Source organism: Anguilla anguilla, chromosome 12 (genome assembly GCF_013347855.1).
Source record: "Anguilla anguilla isolate fAngAng1 chromosome 12, fAngAng1.pri, whole genome shotgun sequence".
In the NCBI taxonomy this organism is placed as follows: Eukaryota; Metazoa; Chordata; class Actinopteri; order Anguilliformes; family Anguillidae; genus Anguilla; species Anguilla anguilla.
Window position 1 is genome coordinate 32,212,986 of NC_049212.1, and position 20,047 is coordinate 32,233,032.

The window sequence follows — 20,047 nt, forward strand, 5'->3', positions numbered from 1 at the left end:
GACAAGACAGGTAAATATCAAAATATGTAATTCAGAGAGAGATTGTGGAGGTCAGAACCATAAGGAACACTCACGAAGCCTGCACAAGTGTCACAGAAAGTGAGCCTCTAGTTTTGCAGCAAGTTGAGGCCCAGCTTGACAACCCCCACATGAAGTAGGAGCTGATGTCTTCCTGGCTAAATAAATCTTCCCTGGAAAGGAGAGGAGAAGAGTTGGAAAAAGATCCATTCGGTTGCCAGGTTGGCCAGTTCGTCGTTTCTTTAAGATTTCTATTTTTTTTTGTTGTTTTTGGACTTATAAAAGACGGTAAGCCTACAGTTCTTGTGTTTTTCCTGTCTATTCATCAAGAGAGCCACCCCCAGGATGTGGGCATAGTGCCCCTGGTGGACGGAGAGATTTTTCTTTTCATGTTTTTTTTCCCCAAAAATTTTTTGGAAAATTGGATTTCTTAAATTTCTTTAAAAATTAATAAAAAGCACACCACATAAGAGGCATCACAGGCAAAAAAAAAAAGCCTCAGCAGGTCAGCCCTTCCTCCTAGCCAGCCCTATGAGCTGATGGGAACCCTGTTCCAGGGAGGACGTTGAGGCCTGCCCCTTGGACTACCTGGGGCACCTCCTGACTCTGGTTGCTGAGGCCTCTCCCGGGCCCAGGATGGAAGAGGATTGGGAGGAGTGGGATGGGTCCAGATTCTGCAAGTGGTGTGGAAATCCTCTCCACCGTGGGGACTGTGCCCCTACCCGAGGACCTGCCAGAAGCCACTGCTGCAGCTTTGCCGCCTGACTTTGGGTCCCTGGAGAAAAGCTGGGTCTTAACAATCAAAGTTTCTCCTGACACTATCAACATCCAAAGACCACTACAGGAGGATTTGGTCTTTTAGAAATTATGGTACTTATGGTAAGTAGTATCGTGGTTTACATTTCAACTAATTAGCATCACACAAGATGGACATACTGTGCCACATCTGCAGTGTGCATGTTTAGAAATAAAATACCAAAAAGGAAAGGTTATTATTTTCCCCTTTTGTATATGTATATTTTTAAAGTGTACATCTTTAATGTATGCAGTTCCTTAATAGATAATAAAGCATACTGGACTGAATAGGCCCGTTTAGCAATAGGGTCAGGACAATGCTTCATAACGGACTGCTCCAGAACAATCAAATCTAAAGGATTCTAAAGACGCCATCTCAGCTGCTGTTTGACTGGCAAAATCTGTCACATTTGCATTAGCTGCCTGAAGTTTTTTTTTGCTGCACTATGTAAATCTATGAGCATTGAGCATGATTTTAACACTGAGAAGCAGGTCTGAGGGTTGGGTCATAAAATGGCACATTAAAAAGCAACTTGCTGCATATAAAACCCTATCTACTGACTTTTGCAGCAGTCAAATTAAACTCTGCAGGTAATTTGCATTGCTGTAGTTACAATGTACTGTGCATGTCTGTGATAAGAAATGTGATGAATGACATATTTAAATTTCCATATCAGAACATGCCATACTAAATTCAAATAAAGGGTGGACCACAGAACACATATTATAGCGAGAAGGCATATAGAAAGGGGTGTGGATGACTGAGTGCAGAGCTGCTCCATGATGCTCCGAATTTAGGAGTATCTGCTCCTGAAATTTGATGTGTGCTGACTGAAAAAATAATTTAGGAGCACTAATACATGAGTTTTTTTTCCTAAAATTTTCAAACTTAGGATCACTTGTGCTCCTTGCAATTAATGACAGAATGTGGCCCTGGATGGAGAGCAAATATCCAAATGAGCTGCTGGCATGGAATCTAGATTGGCTAATGCCAGCTATCGCTGGGAGCCCCTCAGGGCAGCACATAATTGGCTGTAATGTTGCTAGGTGTCTGTCTCTTATTGTGGACTGTTGAACCCCTAGGGGACCGACAGTCTGTTCTGTCAAGCTAGACGTGTCTCCTCGTCCAACTCAAATGTCTGTGAGAACTTAAATGGCAAACTGTGGAATTAAAAGAATGCTGCATGTCCTGAAATGGCAGAGGGACTGTTGAGAACGGTTAATGTAAATAAAGGTGGCTGTTCCAAAGGGGGAGAAAGTATGGGTTAATGTGACTGTCTATCTTCTTGACTGTGGGGGTCAGAACCATACGGAACACTCACAAAGCCTCCACAAGTGTCGCAGAAAGTGAGCCGATAGTTGCTGATCTCATGAAAGTGCAGGAATTTGAGGCCCAGTTTGGCACGGCTTGACATCCACCTCAAGAAATAGGGGGAGATCTTTTCTCTGAACGTTTGCTCTCACTGTTTGTTTTGGCTAATCGATCCATTAATATTCCAAGATTTGAAATGGTCAAACTTGCAATGATATTGGGTGGACATGGTGGCACAGTGGTTAGCACTGTCGCTTCACAGCAAGAAGGTTGTGGGTTTGAATCTCGGCTTGGGGCCTTTCTGTGCGGAGTTTGCATGTTCTCCCCGTGTTTGCGTGGGTTTACTCTGGGTACTCCGGTTTCCTCCCATACTCAAAGACATGCATGTTAGGTGCACTCCTGCAGTTGCCCTTGACCAAGGCACTGGCCTCAGAACTGGAGTTAGTCCCTGGGCGCTGCACTGTGGCTGCCCACTGCTCCTAAGTAACTAGGATGGGTCAAAATGCAGAGGACAAATTACCCCATGGGGTTCAATAAAGTACATCTATCTTATCTTTAAAACGATGTGCAAACATTTTTTTCTTGTCTTAAAACAATGTGGCTAATTGACCAAAAGGAACAATGGACCAAATCTATTGGTTTGGTATACTTTTTGATGGAGGTCAACAATTTTTTTTTTGTTATATTAAACCATCAACAAATGTTGCTGTGTAATGGGGTTCAATTCTCTTGTAGGTCCTTGCCTTTTATGCCCATGAAGGTTATACATAAGACATACAGTCGAGTGACAAATTAAAGGAAAGACAAATGTAAAATGTCTCAATAAGGCATTCGGGCACCACAAGCCGCCAGAATAGCTTCAATGCACCTTGGCATAGATTCTGTGAAGTAGAACAGTCTCTCAAACTTTACTGGAGGAATGGAACACCATTCTTCCAAAATATATTCCCCCATTTGGTGTTTTGTTGATGGTGGAGGAGAGTGCTGTCTAACACGTCGGTCTAAAATCTGCCATGGGTGTCCAATTGGGTTGAGATCTGATGACTACAAAGGCCATAGCATATGATACACATCATGTTCATACTCATCAAACCATTCAGTGACCCCTCGTGCCCTGTGGAAGGGGGCATTGTCATCCTGGAAGAGATCACTCCCATTAGGATAGAAATTGTCATCATAGGATAAAGGGGATTGCTCAGAATAACTTTGTGTTGGTTTGTAGTGACCTTTCCCTCGAAGGGGACAAGTGGATCTAAACCTTGCCAGGAAAATGCCCCCCACAGCATAACAGAGCCACTGGCCCCCCTCACTGTTGGGTTCAAGCATTCAGGCCTGTACTGCAACCCTACAATAATATCCCTCCCTGTGTAGTTGTCGACGGACTGATCTTGCCTACAGTCTGGTCACGTCCTTTCCTGACATTCAGGAAGTCACCTGCGGAAGAGCTGCTTTCTGTTTTTCCTCACATATTGCACGGATGCGTGAGCATAACGGTCATTGAATGTGCTCTTCTGACCACAATTTCCTATTTACTGATGTCTTGCCCATAGATCCAAATGCAGATGTCACTTTAGTCGCTTTTACTTTTAAAACACTAGCCAGTTGAGCAGTCTTTGTGACTGATGCTCCTGCCATCCGTGCCCCAATAATGAATCAAAGTAATTTTGATCTTTTCCTCTTGTCATCTTGATCCAAAGATCAAATTGACTTGCTCAGCATTTTTATACATGCCACAAAGCACAATAGGATGTTAATGGCTTAATTGTATCATGCAGTACACCTGTATGGAAGCATCTGCATTCATTATGTTTCTCCACTCATTGAGGTTTTTCCTTTAATTTGTCACCCGTCTGCATATGGCTCCCTCAGAAGAGAACCACAATTTCAGATCCTGGACGATGTGCAGAGGTTTAACATTTCCTTGGGCAAGTACATTATTTAACACTTTTGCAGAACAAGATTTGTGAGCTGGAATATGTAAATAAGGTCGAATACAACCAATGAACCTCAACCATAATGCCTAGGGAACTCATCTGATTTACATGGTAGACAAATCCATTCCAACCGTTATTGAGTGAGAATTTATTGCTTTCCCAAGACAGCAAGTTTTGTACTGGTTAACAGACTACAGCCAAAGATATATATCAGCCATATACTAGGTTTTGACCTGGTCTTGTTTCTGCTGTGAGCATACATGAAGTCACAATGGGTCCATCCACTAGGGGCAGAATGGAATGCTTCCACTGACTTTACTGCAGCTCAGGCTCAATCTGGGGTCTTGCTTTTAATCAATTTCCAAATAGGATGGGGTGCTTCAAAACCGTGGATAAGGGGAGTCCAATGATATCTGAAAAGGGCCGGTGTGGGTGCAGGCTTTTGTTATAGCCCAGCACTAACACACCTGCTTCTGCTTATCAAGGTCTTGATTGAAGACCATGGATAGTTAATTAGTTGAATCAGGTGTTGTAGTGCTGGACTAAAACAGAAAACCTTCATCTACAATGGCCCTTTTCGGATAAGATTGGACACCACCTGCTGTGGAGCGTCTGACTTGTGTAATAATAGAACATTCACTTATACAAATAGAGGTATGGCGTTTTAAACAGTATCCTTACGTTTAAAAAATCTGGGACTCCTAAGCACCGTTTTCAACCCTCCCAACTCTGCAACTGCGAAAACTGAACGCGCTGACATTTCAAGGGTTCGTAATTTAAACGCTCGTGCACCTGCAGAACAAACCGTCCGTTGAGAAACTAAGCAGTAGACTACGACTACCGAGATTGCGATCGAGTGAATTTAAGGAAGCCTATAAAACCAGACTTAACAGCTGGTATTATCTGACCTGGACCGCTAAATACGAATATAGGTCTTATCGTTGTAGATACCCGAACATCTTTTAAGTAAATTAGCGAAACTTCAGCCTATAATTAACAAAACTCGAAACTGGATAAATTGATTCGTAAAGTTTCGTGTACGTTTTGTTTATCGATATATTCTGGAAAGATGTGACTGCATGCGAATCTGTCGCTGTTACCCTCGCAGCACTTGTAATGTCGGAAGCGCTGTCTTAAAATTTCTTACTATGAAGAGTTCCTGACACGTAAACGTAGAACTTGCAACAATGGTATAGAGAAATACCATCTTTAGGGAGTGGGTGGCTATATGCTATATCACTACATTTAAATACCCTACCATGCATTCAAAAATAAATAAATAAAAACATCCAATGAGCACTCCTGCTACTAGTTCAACGTTATTCAAGTTGTGTATCAAAGATATGGCAAGCCGTTTTAGCTTTAATTTCTAGCGATTCAAACTTGCGTTCTAACTAGTTAGAATGAAAATTCTTTATCAGAAATTCAATTGCAACTAGTTGTGTGTTTCTGATATGAGAGATTCAATTTTAGTTAGTTAAAATGCCAATTCTTGATATCGGAAATTCTATTTTAACTAGTCTGATTGAAACCTTTTTCTCATTCATTTCAATGGGAGTTGGAATTTGACCTAGTTAAAATGCCAATTTCTGATATCAGAAAATCAATTACTGATATCAACAATATAATTTCAACTAGTTAAAAAACCTATTTCTGATATGATAATATGAATTAAATTTTAACTAGTTAAAATTGGAATTATTTATCTATAATAGAATTTTAACTAGTTTTAATTAGAATGTCCAATTTTAACTAGTTAAAATACAATTCCTATTTAAAATTTAATTCTTTATCAAAACTCCCATTGAAATGATTGGGGAAAACGCTTGAATTATAACTAGTTACAATTGAATTTCTGATCAAGAATTTGCATTCTAACTAGTTAGAATTGTATTTGCGATATACTCTAGAAATGAATTAAAGCTAAAACGGCTTGCCATACGACCCGCAGACATCATTTCATCCTAAAATTCAGGGGAGAATCTATAGTTGGTAAATAAGAAACCTGAAGTGAGCCTCAGCTATGTTTTTTGGTTGATGAAACTGACTGCACAGGCAAAGGTGCTATTCTCACTGACTGAGGAGGAGAATTCAGGAATTTGGTGCAGTTCAATTTCCATGCATTTTCAATGATTTCTCAATATCCTTGCCTGTGCAGCCAGTTTAACCCAAATGCATGGGTTAGGCTCACTTCAGTTTTATGTACTATTCTCTCCTGAATTTTATGATCGACTGAGATGTTTTTCATGAAATCATATGTTAGGCCTATGACTAACTCATTTTCGGCTGAAGGGAACTTTGACATGGTGGACTCTAAGTTTTATAAGCACACTAATATAGCATACTTTCTTATAATGAGTGTTCTTTGTTCACTTTTGAACAAAAATAAACTTCCGGAAAGTCTAATTAGGCTTATTCTTGAATGTCTTTGCTACTTCTAGTACATCAAGTAGGCTACAGAAAATGATACAAAATTCTGAACTGGTGGTAAGCCACGTGTGCTCACTGGATGTTTAGATTTTATTAACTAAAACGTGAGCCTGTTTAGTCCCAATGTTATCAGTTAGACTAATGCAGCCTCTGGTTATACTTTAAAAAAATTATTTTTAATTTTTTTTGTAAGGGGGTGCAGCGCAATATGGTTTTAAACTCTACGCTATGATGGCATTAGAAATGGATTGAGTGGGTTGATTGAGCTTTTTTGATGCATGGTAGGTTTGATCTAAATGCAGTGACAATCATGTGCACACCCAATTACAGGGGCCTGTCACGAAGCAGGATTACTGAGCTAGCTGGATAATGGCACTGAGTGAAACCCACTACCCTTCTGAAACTGAATTGAAGTAGAGAGCTTTTCCAGGTTTTACTCAGTGCAGTTATCCAGCTAACTCTGTAATCCTGCTTCATGGCCCCAGGCACCAGATCGTTGCTGCTTTTCTCATTCTGTTCAGTCTTTTCTGAGAAGGGCCAGTGTGTGCAGGTAGTTATAGAGTTACTAAAACACCTGATTCAACCAATGCCTTGAACGAAGCCTTAGTAGTTTAATCAGGTGTTTTGGGTGCAACAATAACATCAACAACAAAAAAATCCCTTCTCAGATAAAATTGGGCTCCTGTTTTCCATCCATCCATCCATCCATCCATTATCTATACCCACTTATCCTGAGCAGGGTTGCGGGGAGTGCTGGAGCCTATCCCAGCGTGAATTGGGCGAGAGGCAGGAATACGCTCTGGACAGGCCGCCAGTCTATCGCAGGGCACACACACCATTCACTCACGCACTCATACCTATGGGCAATTTAGGGTCTCCAATCCGCCTAAGTGCATGTCTTTGGACTGTGGGAGGAAATCAGAGTACCTGAAGGAAACTCACACAGACACGGGGAGAACACGCAAACACATTTAAGGAACATGGTTTTAAAAACAGAAAACGTGCCCACAAGCGGCTGATTGTGTGAGGGGAGTGATGCCAGGTGATTTCGTCAGAGGAGGTGTGGCTTTACCCTGAGGGGCACCCCAAGGGCAAAGCCATACGTGCTCTGACGCATTTGCCTGGAATCGCTCTCCACTCCCACAATCAGCTGCTTGTGGGCGTGTTTTATGTTTTTAAATCCGTGTTCCTTAAATGCATATCGATTGTATATTTTGGAAATGCCCATTAACCAATAATTAACAAGTCCTCATAACAGAACTATGTGGAATGGGGAAATAAAATTTGAAATCGAAGACAATTTAAACGGTCTTTAATCTGGTTGGTTATTGCACCACGGTCCCCGTCTTTACAATCACTCCGCCCACTTGTATCGCATTGCCAGCTATCCAAGCATGCCAGCGGACACAAAAACCTTTAAAAAACTTTGCTCCCATTGAAATGAATAGAAGAGATTACGAAGTTGCTTCTTGTCAGAGGATGTGTGGCTTCACCCTTAGTCTGTATAAAATAATGGTGGGGTGCGGATGGGGTGGGGGGTGGACTTCACATAGGCGGGATTGTTCCCTTCGAGTGCTGACTGCTTGGCATCTTGACTGAAGCCTGTGTTTCAACACAGATTAAATTGATTTCAAAATTTTATATTTCATTTATCTTTAAATATGTTTCTGCATTGTCATCTGTCCTCACATTGCCTTAATTTTGGCCTCGTCATGTTGTCCTGATATCTTCTTTTGTCTCCAAAAAAAAAAAATCTTTCACCTTTAGGCGCCACAGTCTTTCAGTAGAATGAACTATAGAATGTCAAAGGGAATTTTGCTTGAAACATTAAATTCAATGATATTTTATGATATTCAACTTGTTTTAAAAGTAAATGAATATAAATTATAATAAATAGTATGTAAATTGATGAAGTATGCACCAGAAAGAGATTTGTTTTGTGGGGTTATTACTGTAGCTCTTAATCTGAATTCAGTGTGATTCATTAAGAGTAGTAAATTTTGACTCATGTACAGTACAGTAATCTGTACAGTAATCTTCTTGCCCAGTCTATTCATTTTCACATATGTGACTGTTGAAGACCTGTAACCGGTTGTGAACATATCTGATCTTTAATTAGTGGAAGAAATTTATGTTAAGAACAGGAACTGAATACACGCCTGCTTTTACGCTTGTTGAACCAAGCCTGCGGTTTTCCTCAGACCATCTCATCAAACCTCAAAACGTCATGAAACGTTGCCTGTAATAGAACTCGGGTGAATAAAATGAGCAGAATCAAACATGGGGAACTTGGAACGTTCGGGAAGGCCGCTGGCCTGTCCTCCTAATGTTTCCATTTCAGCTCTGAGGATTTGCGCCCGTTAACGATGGGTACTGGGATCTGTTGAGCTGCACCGCCGACCGACGTGGAGAATGGATTGCTCTCACATCGAGCGTGGTAGACTGCAGAGGGATGCCGGCTCACACACTGAGCGTGTGTGTGAGCATTCTCCGAAACATCAGGTGGACAGTCTGTTTAGTAGTTGCTTGGAGATTCACTCTTTCAGTGTACTGTTGAAACCTTGGTAATTATGCACACAATCCCAGTGGAATTTGGGTTAACATGGTGGCTTCATCTTAATCACATTTGCTTTTAAGAAAATGACACGCACGCACACACATACACGTCTCTCCTCACCTGGCACACTTCTGTTGTACTGGATCACTTGCCTTTTAATGTCTTTTCATTTGAAAGGACAAATGCAAATCACCTGCTTGTTATGAGTGGTTATGGCATGTTTGACGACTGCCTGAGCCCAGGCCCCGCCCTTGGGCAGCGCTCCAGCCCCGCCCGCTGGGAACAGCAGGGTCTATAAAAGCGAAGGTGCCCAGATGTCCTGTGCCTGTCTCAGTGGTTCACTGGTCTCTGATTTTCTCTGACCGGCTCTCACTGTGTGACTGTCACCATGTGTTTCGTATCTCCACCGGGTTACCAGACCATCCATGATCCTGTGAGTAGCTTTACTCTCTGCTTGTTTCACCGTGTTCTGTCCATCTCTGCCTCTTTTCTATGTGTCTCTTCCTGTCACGTGTTTACAGTCCTGGTTCAAATGTGTATTTGAAGCACTTTGACCGTTTAGACTACGGTAAAATTCCTGCTAATTACAGAAAATTTATCTTCACCCATATTCTGAATTTTTTTTCTTTCCTCTGATAGTTTTGATTTGGGACATGTTTCTTAGGAATCTGCATGAATGTTTTCAACCCTTACCTCAAAGTACTTAATGTTGAAGTATTTCACATGGTCTACTTAATTTATCCAGTAGATGTGATTAAGTGTTTTATTGCACTTCCAGAGTATATAGGGCCAGGCAACAATCTTACCTTGATAAAGCTGAATGATTTAGACTAAATGATGTAAAAAAAAAAAAAAAATATGGACTTGAATTAAGCAGGAGTTACATCTGATCTGTCCCTTGAACATTTCGAGTGTCTCTCTCTGTCCGCTCAGATCACAGTCCCTCTGTGTTTTTACACAGTAACTGTGGTCCTACATTACTCACACCATCTATCTCCCCATCTGCATTCTGTTGTAGTAGACCAAATTGAAAGTTCTGGTCCTTGTGAGCCAGAAGTTTTGCCATTAGTTATTTTCTCTTTACACCCAATAATGCAGTTTCTGTTAAATGTGTAACCAACTGCTTAGTTTTTTTGATCAATGTAGTTCTGATTGACCAAAAAAAAAAACTAAGCAGTGCTGACTACAAAAACCAGCAGACCCTACAGCTCTCCAGCACCAGCAACTGCTCTGTATGAATCCCAGTGTTTGTGTTGCACAGAAAATCCCGTATGTGGGGCCCATATACGGTGGTTTGAAGACTGGAATGTCTGTGTACTTCAAAGGAAGGGTCCTACCAAATAACAACAGGTAAGGGCCGCCGGTGATTGACAGGTCATTATCGCTCCACCATTTAAGCTATCCGTGACACCTCACTCTCCCTTTGCCAGTGCAATTTTGCAATGTTCAGCGACTCTGGTTAGGGCTTACATTTGAGGATATTGATAATTGATGGGACTTTAGCATAGCCGCTGTATACATTTATCAAACTGCCTTGTGTAAATTGAACGGGGGTCTGCTGGGTGTGAGTGCTGTGGTTGGCATATAGCAGGACTTCAGCACCCCTGGAACCGAAGTGACGCACCCTTATGTGATGTTCAGTGTTCATATTTATTTATTTTTGGCTGGATCGCAAGAGCGCGGAGCCAGCCCTACAAACACGAATGTCTGTGACTGACTGACTGAGTGATAAAGTTACACCGTGTCTGTGATATTGGCCAGTTCGGTCCAGCCATATCCTAGGTTCTAACCTGGTCTTGTTTTTTAAATGTACCACTGAAGTCCGTTTTGGAAAATTATTGAGTTGGAATCGGTCCATAAGCGGCCTCTTGCTGTGGTGCTAGTTGCTTGGTTTCTTCAGAAGATGAAGCCACATGTCCTGTTGATCAGCCATCTGTGATGAGACTTCCTTGCTCGCTGTCCTGTCCTGCAGGTTCCACATCAACCTGCAGTATGGGGACGGGCCTCGCGCCGATACTGCCATGCACTTCAACCCCCGGTTCGCAGGCGGTGAGGTGGTGGTGTTTAACAGCTACCGACATGGTGGCTGGAAAAATGAGGAGAGGCCCCCTGGGATGCCATTCATTCAGGGGGAGGCGTTTGAAATGGTCTTCGTTGTTGCCCCAGAGGGCTACAAGGTCAGAAGGACAGGGTCTGCGTGTGCGTGTGCGTGTGCGTGTGCGTGTGCGTGTGCGTGTGCGTGTGCGTGTGCGTGTGCGTGTGCGTGTGCGTGTGCGTGTGCGTGTGCGTGTGCGCACTCGCTTGATTGTACTGTGTGTGATCCATAATGCTTTCAACTTGCATTATCGTCGTAATACACGGGGCATCACTGAGGGGTATCATTGTAGTTACTTGACTGTTCCAGTCATTAATTATACATTCTCCCTAAACATTCAATTAGTGATATTCAGTATTCATCCTTTTTCAAAAATTTCTGGGCTCATGTTTTCTTTGTCTCTATTTTGAAGCACTGGTTTTTGATGAACGCAAAATCATGCCTTTTACAGTTTACATCATATAATTGTGACTGTTGTAGTGTAGGGATACTCAGTACTTGTACTGACAACACAATCACCCCCCACCCCCCACCCCGATGTTAGTGGTTGCTTGATTGATATTCTATTGACAAACTGAATGCCGTGAATAGCAGCCATTTTTGACTCCCTGCCTTTCTCTCTGGTTCCTGCAGGTGGTCGTAAATGGTCAACACTACTACACGTTCAAGCACCGCATGCCCGTGGAGCGAGTGACCACCCTGACGATCGCTGGGGACGTCGAAATGCAGCTCGTCAACATCATCGGGGTGAGTCACAGCAGCACGCGTTCTGCCTTTCAGTTTTAGCGGTTTACTATTGTATACCTTCAGGCATGAGTAGACAGGACTACATTTGTAGATTCATTTATTTGTATTTCCCCCACCCACCCCTAACTGAGTTTGTGTTTCAGGGAAAACATGGGGGCATATGTGGAAATCCAGCAGAAGGAAGGATGGTGGTGAGTGTGAATAATCCGGCCTCTAACCACACACACATCACAAACCCATGCAGTTGGGAAACATTCCCATTCTCACTCTCACACACCTACCTACAGTACCTCAGACCCTCTGTCTGTGGTTAGACTGGATTTACAACCCTTGGCCTTGTGAGTCACAAGCTGTGCTGATTTTTGTTTTTATTTCAAAATTATCGTAAACCCCTTTAGACCCAATAAATCTGGTGCGGGAGTTAACTGTGTGATCGGGTGCTTTTACTGATCGATCAATTAAGTGCTGATTGACAGTGAAGCCCCACAGATCCTACAGCTCTTCTGCATCAAGGGTTATAAACCACTGCAACAGACAAACTGCTCTGTATTAATCCCAGTGTTTGTGTTGTACAGAAAATCCCACATCTGGAGCGCATACAAGGTGGTTTGAAAGTCGGGATGTCTGTGCATATCCAGGGAACAGTGCCCCAGGAGCTCGACAGGTGAGGGGCCCCCTGCTGGCCATGGAGGGTAATGGCAGGATTGGGCCTGAGACACAAGTAGTGAAAGAGAGAACAAGGCTTCATCGAAAACTAATGCACATTCTCTAATGCCATGTCTCCCTGATTTCTTCCAAACATGTTCTGCTGTGGGGAGCATAACACATTTGCTGGTTAAAACAAGTCTATGATTGACAGTTTACTATAGTGTATGTGTATGTGTGTATATATATGAATGCAGAACTTTGTTTGTAGTCAAGCTTTACTAAACTTACTTAAACTTAGTTTAGCAATACTCACTCATTTTTATGTGGAAGTGGCAGAAATCTGGAAGGCCACCCAAATTTTCTTGACCACCATGAAATCAAATTTCTTAACCACCACAAAATCTTGTTGTGATCTCTCTAAGCTGGATGTTAAGAATGGGTTGTTATGCCTCCTCCCAGCCAGCTGGTTATTTTCTTAGAGACAACATTGTCTAACGAGGCTCAGTAGTGTACGGGATGCCCAGTCTGTGTAGGTGCTGTGGTTGAAGTTATATAGCAGGCAGCACCATATGTGACCAAGGTTGAGCACCCTTGTGTGATATTTGATGTGTGCTTAACGCCCATACACTCGAGTCCTTTGTGAAAAACTGTTCACTTTGAATCGGTGGATGAGCAGCCTCTTGCTGTGACGCTGTTCGCTTGTATGTTTCTAATGACCAACCAGATATTCATCGGTTTTCAGGACTTTACAAGTTCTGTTTCTTTCACGATGATGCAAAAACATTCCAGTTTCATCCGTCTTCTGAAAATGGCATGATGAAGAACAGTACTGTGATAGCTGATGTTCTGTATTTTAATACAGCACCAGAAACTCCTGTTCCCAACCAGAGCCTGTAGTTCATAAGCAGAGAGGATTGAAGGACCGAGGAGGATTATTAGAGCCGTGTATCTCATCTGGTGACTCAAAGGAATCTGTAATAAAGCATCCTCGCTCCCTATCGCTCCCCACAGGTTCCACGTCAACTTGCGGTGTGGGCATATGAGATGCTCGGACATTGCCTTGCACTTCAACCCCCGGTTCGCCGGCAATGGAGTGGTGGTGTTCAACAGCTTCCAGGGTGGAGGCTGGAGAAATGAGGAGAGGCCCGGAGAGATGCCCTTCACTAAGGGGGATACCTTTGACCTCATCATCGCTGTCACCTCAGCGGGTTACCAGGTCAGTAGGACAGGAAGTGTGTGTGTGTGTGTGTGTGTGTGTGTGTATTCGCATGGGTGTGTTACGTACGTATATGAAATGTGTCTGTACAGCAGAGGAATATAAATTTGCTGGATTTGGGTATGATTCAGTTAACAGATAGGGCGGATCACTGATAGAAATTTTGAATTGCAGCCTTGTTTGACTTCCTCCCTTTTTCGCTGGCACCTGCAGGTGACTGTAAACGATCAACACTTCTACCTGTTCAGACACCGCATCCCAGTGAATCGAGTGAATGCCCTGGAGATTGATGGGTGTGTCTCCGTGCATATGGTCAACATCACCGGGGTGAGGAAGAGTAACGTGCATTCTACATTAAATTTAGCAGTTTGATTTTAGCTATTCAGCAGATCCTCTTTTTTAGCGACTTAAAGTGCACGTTTGTCTTTGCTTTTTGCCATTTGCATTTGTAAACACGATTTGATTAGGAGGTACATTGTTGTGTTTTCCTCTACCCACCGCTGACTGAGTTTGTGTTTTCAGGGAGGACAAGAAGTCAGTCTGGGACATCGAGGTGCAAGAGAGTTGGTGGTTCATGTGCGTCTGCTGACCCCTTATTACACGCACGCATGCGCACACACACACACACAGACACGCACACACACGGTATGAGTACATTTACTGTTTGTTTGTTTGCGCTTGGAACCCAGAAACACTCTGCCATTCTATATATAGGTGTAGCCATGCTAGCCATTTGTGTTAGCTTACTTATGGGTGGTGCGTTTTTGGAGGAGTTGAGCGGGGAGGTGGGGTGACGGGGTGCTCCTGACCACATCCATACAATACTGAGGTTTTTCTTTCAATACGGATTTTATGCCTGATTTGAAATGTTATTACAATTATTGGCATTACTTTGAATAGGTATTTGGTGAGTGTGTTGTGGATACATCCCTCCGTGATAATCAATGGTTACTTCAACTATTTTCAGCCCCTGTATAATCACTACGTGCTGATCAACAGTGAACTCCAGCAAACTGGACCATTCACCAGTACTAGGGTTATGTTATGAACCACTAGATTTGACAGTCTGAGTTTGTATTGATCTCAGTGTTTGTGTTCACAGTGCATCCCGTTCGTGGGGTCCATCTCTGGCGGTTTGAGGGTGGGGATGTCTATACTCTTCTACGGAACGGTTCACCAAAACATCAACAGGTGAGAAACCCCTCTTGGCCATGTGGGGGAGTAAGTGCTGGGATTGCGGCTGAGACACAGTTTAGTGGTATTATTACTATTATTGCTATTCATGAAAGCCCACTCCCCCATCGATTATCATGACATACCTGCTTACTGAGTTTGTGCCACCTCCTCTCACCAACCTCTCTTTTTAATGGATAACATTGTGTAACAGGGTGCATTGATGTGATGGAGGGAGCTCTGTCATTCTGGTAGGTTAGGGTACTGCACTATTTACTCATCTTTTACCTGCTTGGGCTGGCCCTCTTTAGTTTAAGCAAGTCAATAAAACATTGTATTATGTGTCAGTGCTGTGGTATGAATGTTGCAGGTACCCCTTTATGTGATCTTTAATTATGTTACGCTCGGAACTCCGTTGTTGAGCCATCTCTTGCTGTTATGCTATTTGCTGAGACGTTTCGGAGGTTGAAACCACATTCTATAGATCGACCTAATATTCATCACTGTACTCTTATCATTACAAGTTCTGTCTCCCTACCGGTGAAGCTAAAACATCAAGGACCCGATGAAGAACAGTACTGTAACAATAGATGTTTTGTATTGCAGTGAAGCAGCAGGGACTCCAGTTAGCACTTTGAATGTCATGTACTTATGTAGTAGTGAGGATTGAAGAACTGATTGAAAATTGAGAGCTGATTATCTTACCTGGTGGCTCTAAAGAATCTGTAATAAATGTTTGCTCTGTGTCGCCTCCCGCAGGTTCCACATCAACCTGCAGTGTGGGGAGATGAGATGCTCTGACATAGCCATGCACTTCAACCCCCGGTTCGCCGGCGATGGGGTGGTGGTGTTCAACAGCTACCGGCACGGATGGAAAAATGAGGAGAGGGTCGCTCAGCCCTTCAGTAAGGGAGAGGACTTCGAGCTGGTCTTCATCATCACGTCAGAGGGCTACCAGGTCAGAAGGACTGGAAGTGTTTGTGTGTGAATGTGTTTGGGCATATGTGACCCAGTACCAGCTTGAGGTACATACCTCGCACTCGGCCATTTCACAGAGGCGAGGAACGTTGCAAAATCACTGTTCGGTCAAAATGGAGTTAATAAAACCAGAATCGCAATCCTGAAAATCAAATCTATCTTTCATCTGAATTTCAAAATTCACATGGTGTAAATGTGAAATTTAGTTAAATATTGAGACTAGCTGGTTTAACACGTGTTTAAAAATAATACTAATTTGAAAAAGTTTTATGCATCTCTTGGACTAATGTTGGAGTCCCGAACCAAACTTTTGCATATTCTAACATGTTCATGTTGGGTCATTACAGATGGAGATTATATGTCTTTATCAGTCTCCAAGATTACGAGTTGCCAATATGATGTAATATTGGTACTCTAATGTTATAGTGTATTTTTGTATGATGACAGAAACTATTCTTTCTATGAATATTTGAAAATTTTCTTCTGTGCTTGCCTCCGTTCATTGGCCAGTGTGGCATGATGTCGTCTCTTAGTTTTTTGCTGAAACGGATAAAAGTGGGTGAACTTGAGTAACGTGAGATGAAAAAGTAAAAATTTAGATTTGCATTCAAAGTATGCGTTTGGTCTCATAATGTGTGTTTTGTATTTGATCATGTGCATAGTGTCCATATGTGCAAATACCTTCTTACTGTGAAGGAATATATCTCCTTTACTGGAGGAGGGCAGGATAGTCAATTGGCACATTGAATCACAGTTCTTATTGACTCCCTGCCTTTGTGTTTCGACAGGTGAACGTAAACGGTCAAGGCCTGCACTTGTTCAGGCACCGCATGCCGGTGGAACGAGTGAAAGCCCTGGCGATTGCGGGAGACGTCAGCATTAAGACGGTCAACATCATCGAGGTGAGCCAGAGCAGCGCAGTTCTTCATTTCAGTTTAGGCGTTTGTTTTTCATGGTGCACATTTTTTTTTAAACCTCCGTATTTGCATTTGCTTTTGAACAAATGGAGGCATGATTGGGTGAGGAGGTGCATCATTTTGTGTTCCCAACTCTCCAAACTCACAATTTTCTTTTTTCAGGGAGAACCAGTACCAGAAGGTCAAGTTGGAAGAGCGATAGTGGTTAGTATGCCTGATGGCCCCTCACAACACACACAGCAACACACACACACACAGGTATCCCAGTCACAGTGTTTACACAGACTGTATTGCATTACTCACACCCTCCATCTCTCCATCTGCATTCTGTTGCAATCGATCAATGTTTTTGTAACCCTGGTTCATGTGAGCCACCGGATTTTGTGTTTTCCTTAAAATGGTTGACCCATTCAGACCCCGTAAACCAGATCAGGTGTGTTAAATAGGTGGTCGGCTGCTTCACTCGACTGGTCAGTTAAGCACTTGATTGACAGTGCAACCCAGCAGACCTTTACAGCTCGCCAGCACCAGGATCATGAACCACTGCAGTGGATGGTCTGCTCTGTATTAATCCCAGTGTTTGTGCTGTGCAGGCCATCCCTCATGTGAGGACCATCCGTGGCGGTCTGAGGGTGGGGATGACTCTGCTCTTCAAGGGAATGGTTCTCCCGAATATCAACAGGTGCGGAGCCCCTGCTGGCCGTGCTCTCTCTCTCTCCCCACATTTTGATTAATTACCTGAAAATTCATTTAAGGGGCCTGATGCGTATTGCACTGTGTCAATGGACATTATAAATTGTTATTCACAACTGGAAACTCCTGTTGCCAATAGGAACCTATTGTAGTTAAGCAGAGGATTGAAGGACTGAGGCAGATTGTAAGAGATGAGTTATCTTGTCTTGTCACTTAGGGCACATTTACACTACCCCCACCCACATGGTATTCTTTTTTTGGATCATCAGTTGCAGGCCTCCTTCCTATGTGTAATAAAATTCCAGTCCAGTTCTGATTGCTAAAATACGAAAATACGATATTTTTGCTATTTGTCACACGCACGCACACACACACACACACACACACACACACATAGTCACCCAGTCACTTACTCACTCACTCAATTAATTCTTGAAACCTTACTGTAGCTGATTCGCCCCTCTGCTGTGTGCCAGCATCCCGTTCGTGCTTACCGTAAAGCCAGTCATCCATCGCGCGTGTGTGTGCTTACTGCTCAGTGCGGATGAGTTGGGCTAGCAAACAACACTGCAGGAGACTCCCACAAAGCTCCCTGAAACAACCTGCAATGACCGACGGCGTTACATATTACAAGTTGGGAATTCAGCCGCGTTTCCCCCAGGATTTCCTTTGTAGGCGCGGTGGTGAGATGGTGCGACTTGACTTCAGACCTGAGTGGGTTGGATATGCCAATTTCCCGAATTAGATTTTTCCCCCTTTGTGTGTACAAGAGAGGGTACAGCGTAACAACACATAGCATGTCATTTTTTTTTTTTTAATACCTCCATGTGTAAGTAAGGACAACACATTTTGTTACTTTCAACGCAGTCTGTTAAAGTCTCCCTGTGTGTAATGCATCAATTGTATATTCGTAACTGAAAATTAGTAACTTTGACACTACATGTGTTGAAAGTAACACAAAAAGCATGTTGGATTCTTTTAATTAGCACACTTTTTTAAGACCGTATCACTTTAGCATTTAATCTTATGTTACACAAGCCGGCTAAAATGGCACAGTTTAAACAGCTCAGTGATTAGCCCTACTCTTTACTGTAATGGGCTGGCGAAAAGGAGTGCTTTGTCCGGAAAGATGACTGCACAAATATACAAAGTCTTCCCTTCTCATTCTAAAAAGATTTCAACCACAGGAGGTCACATCGCTTCTGACTCCTGCTCTGCATCTAGAACCTTCTTTCAGCAGAGTTAGCGCAGATCGCTACAGCAAATATTAAGACGCCGTATTTGATGGCCCTTCTCCATCCTCTTACCATCAAGTGCAGTCGCATGCAAGTTCAGTGATGAACATTGAACAGAAGCAAAATCATGGTTCACTGGGCTCCATGTTCGAGTCTGTCTGTTACCATGTCAACCTTACCTGCGTTACTCTGTTCAACAAAATCCTCTACAAACCCAAGTTTTGCATTGGATGATGACCCGCAGGCACGTCCATTCACACTCAGGCATATGCGACCGGTATCCCCAATGCTCAAACAGCACTGAATGTTTTTTGTAAAATAATTTTATCAAAAAATCTCACTATTCATTCCTCGTTTTGACCCTGATTCTGCAATTTCCGTCAGTGATTTCCGCTTAACTGAAAATGAGGCCCTACTTAAGTGATTTTTAATGTCTGTTTAATGTCTCACACTGAAGTCAGTTTTGGAAAATTAATGAGTTTGAATCGGTCCATAAGCGGCCTCTTGCTGTGGTGCTAGTTGCTTGGGTGCTTCAGAGGATGAAGCCACATGTCCTGTAGATCAGCCATCTGTGATGAGACTTCCTTTCTCGCTGTCCTGTCCTGCAGGTTCGCCATCAACCTGAAGTATGGGGAGGCAGGTGGCTCTGATATTGCCTTGCACTTCAACCCCCGGTTCGATGGCACAGAGGTGGTGGTGTTCAACACCTTCCGAAAATGCCACTGGGAAAATGAGGAGAGGCCTGGAGATATGCCCTTCCGTAAGGGAGAGGAGTTTGAGCTGACCATTCTTGTCACCGCGGAGGGCTTCCAGGTCAGAAAGGACAGGAAGTGTGTGTGTGTGTGTGCTGGCATTTACATGTGTACATAATCTGTATGCTTATAATACCTCTTTACTGTAGAGGAATATAATCTTGTTTACTGCAGAAGGGCATGATATTTCATTGACCGATTGAATGCTCTGGAGGGAGGAAAAAAAAAAAAAAAACATTGACAAATTTTTAATCACAGCTTTTCTTGACTCAATCTTCCTCTCCCTGTTCCTGCAGGTGAATGTAAACGGTAACGCCTTCCACCTGTTCAAGCACCGCATGCCTCTGGAGCGAGTGAGCACCCTGGTGATCGTAGGGGACGTCTCCATGCAGGTCGTTGACATCATCGAGGTGAGAGGGAGCAGCGTGCATTCGACATTTAAAGACAGCATTTAGGTCCTCTCGTCCAGTGTCTTCCACACAGAATTTGCATTCGCATTTAGGCATTTATAGGCTTTATTGCATTAGAAAGGGCACTGTTTTGTTTT

General features: G+C 43.0%; 1 protein-coding gene across 5 annotated transcripts in view; it reads left to right on the forward strand.

Annotated features, from left to right (window-relative positions):
- The first annotated feature begins 4,648 nt into the window (after positions 1 to 4,648).
- The window catches only part of LOC118208806, a 54,114-nt gene continuing 38,715 nt past the window's right edge, over positions 4,649 to 20,047 (forward strand). For 2 of the 5 annotated variants that reach the window (XM_035383694.1, XM_035383697.1), the window contains exons 1-16: positions 8,398 to 9,479; positions 10,308 to 10,396; positions 11,019 to 11,223; positions 11,775 to 11,888; positions 12,032 to 12,079; positions 12,464 to 12,552; positions 13,548 to 13,752; positions 13,966 to 14,079; positions 14,275 to 14,328; positions 14,855 to 14,943; positions 15,685 to 15,883; positions 16,692 to 16,805; positions 16,983 to 17,024; positions 17,414 to 17,502; positions 19,357 to 19,561; positions 19,797 to 19,910. In XM_035383694.1, the coding sequence (XP_035239585.1) occupies positions 9,435 to 9,479; positions 10,308 to 10,396; positions 11,019 to 11,223; positions 11,775 to 11,888; positions 12,032 to 12,079; positions 12,464 to 12,552; positions 13,548 to 13,752; positions 13,966 to 14,079; positions 14,275 to 14,328; positions 14,855 to 14,943; positions 15,685 to 15,883; positions 16,692 to 16,805; positions 16,983 to 17,024; positions 17,414 to 17,502; positions 19,357 to 19,561; positions 19,797 to 19,910 (1,815 nt within the window). In that variant the 5' untranslated portion in view covers positions 8,398 to 9,434. Of the gene's footprint in view, positions 4,714 to 4,734; positions 4,827 to 8,397; positions 9,480 to 10,307; positions 10,397 to 11,018; positions 11,224 to 11,774; positions 11,889 to 12,031; positions 12,080 to 12,463; positions 12,553 to 13,547; positions 13,753 to 13,965; positions 14,080 to 14,274; positions 14,329 to 14,854; positions 14,944 to 15,684; positions 15,884 to 16,691; positions 16,806 to 16,982; positions 17,025 to 17,413; positions 17,503 to 19,356; positions 19,562 to 19,796; positions 19,911 to 20,047 lie in introns of those variants that run through there. The other 3 variants (XM_035383696.1, XM_035383699.1, XM_035383698.1) reach the window with 3 other exon arrangements.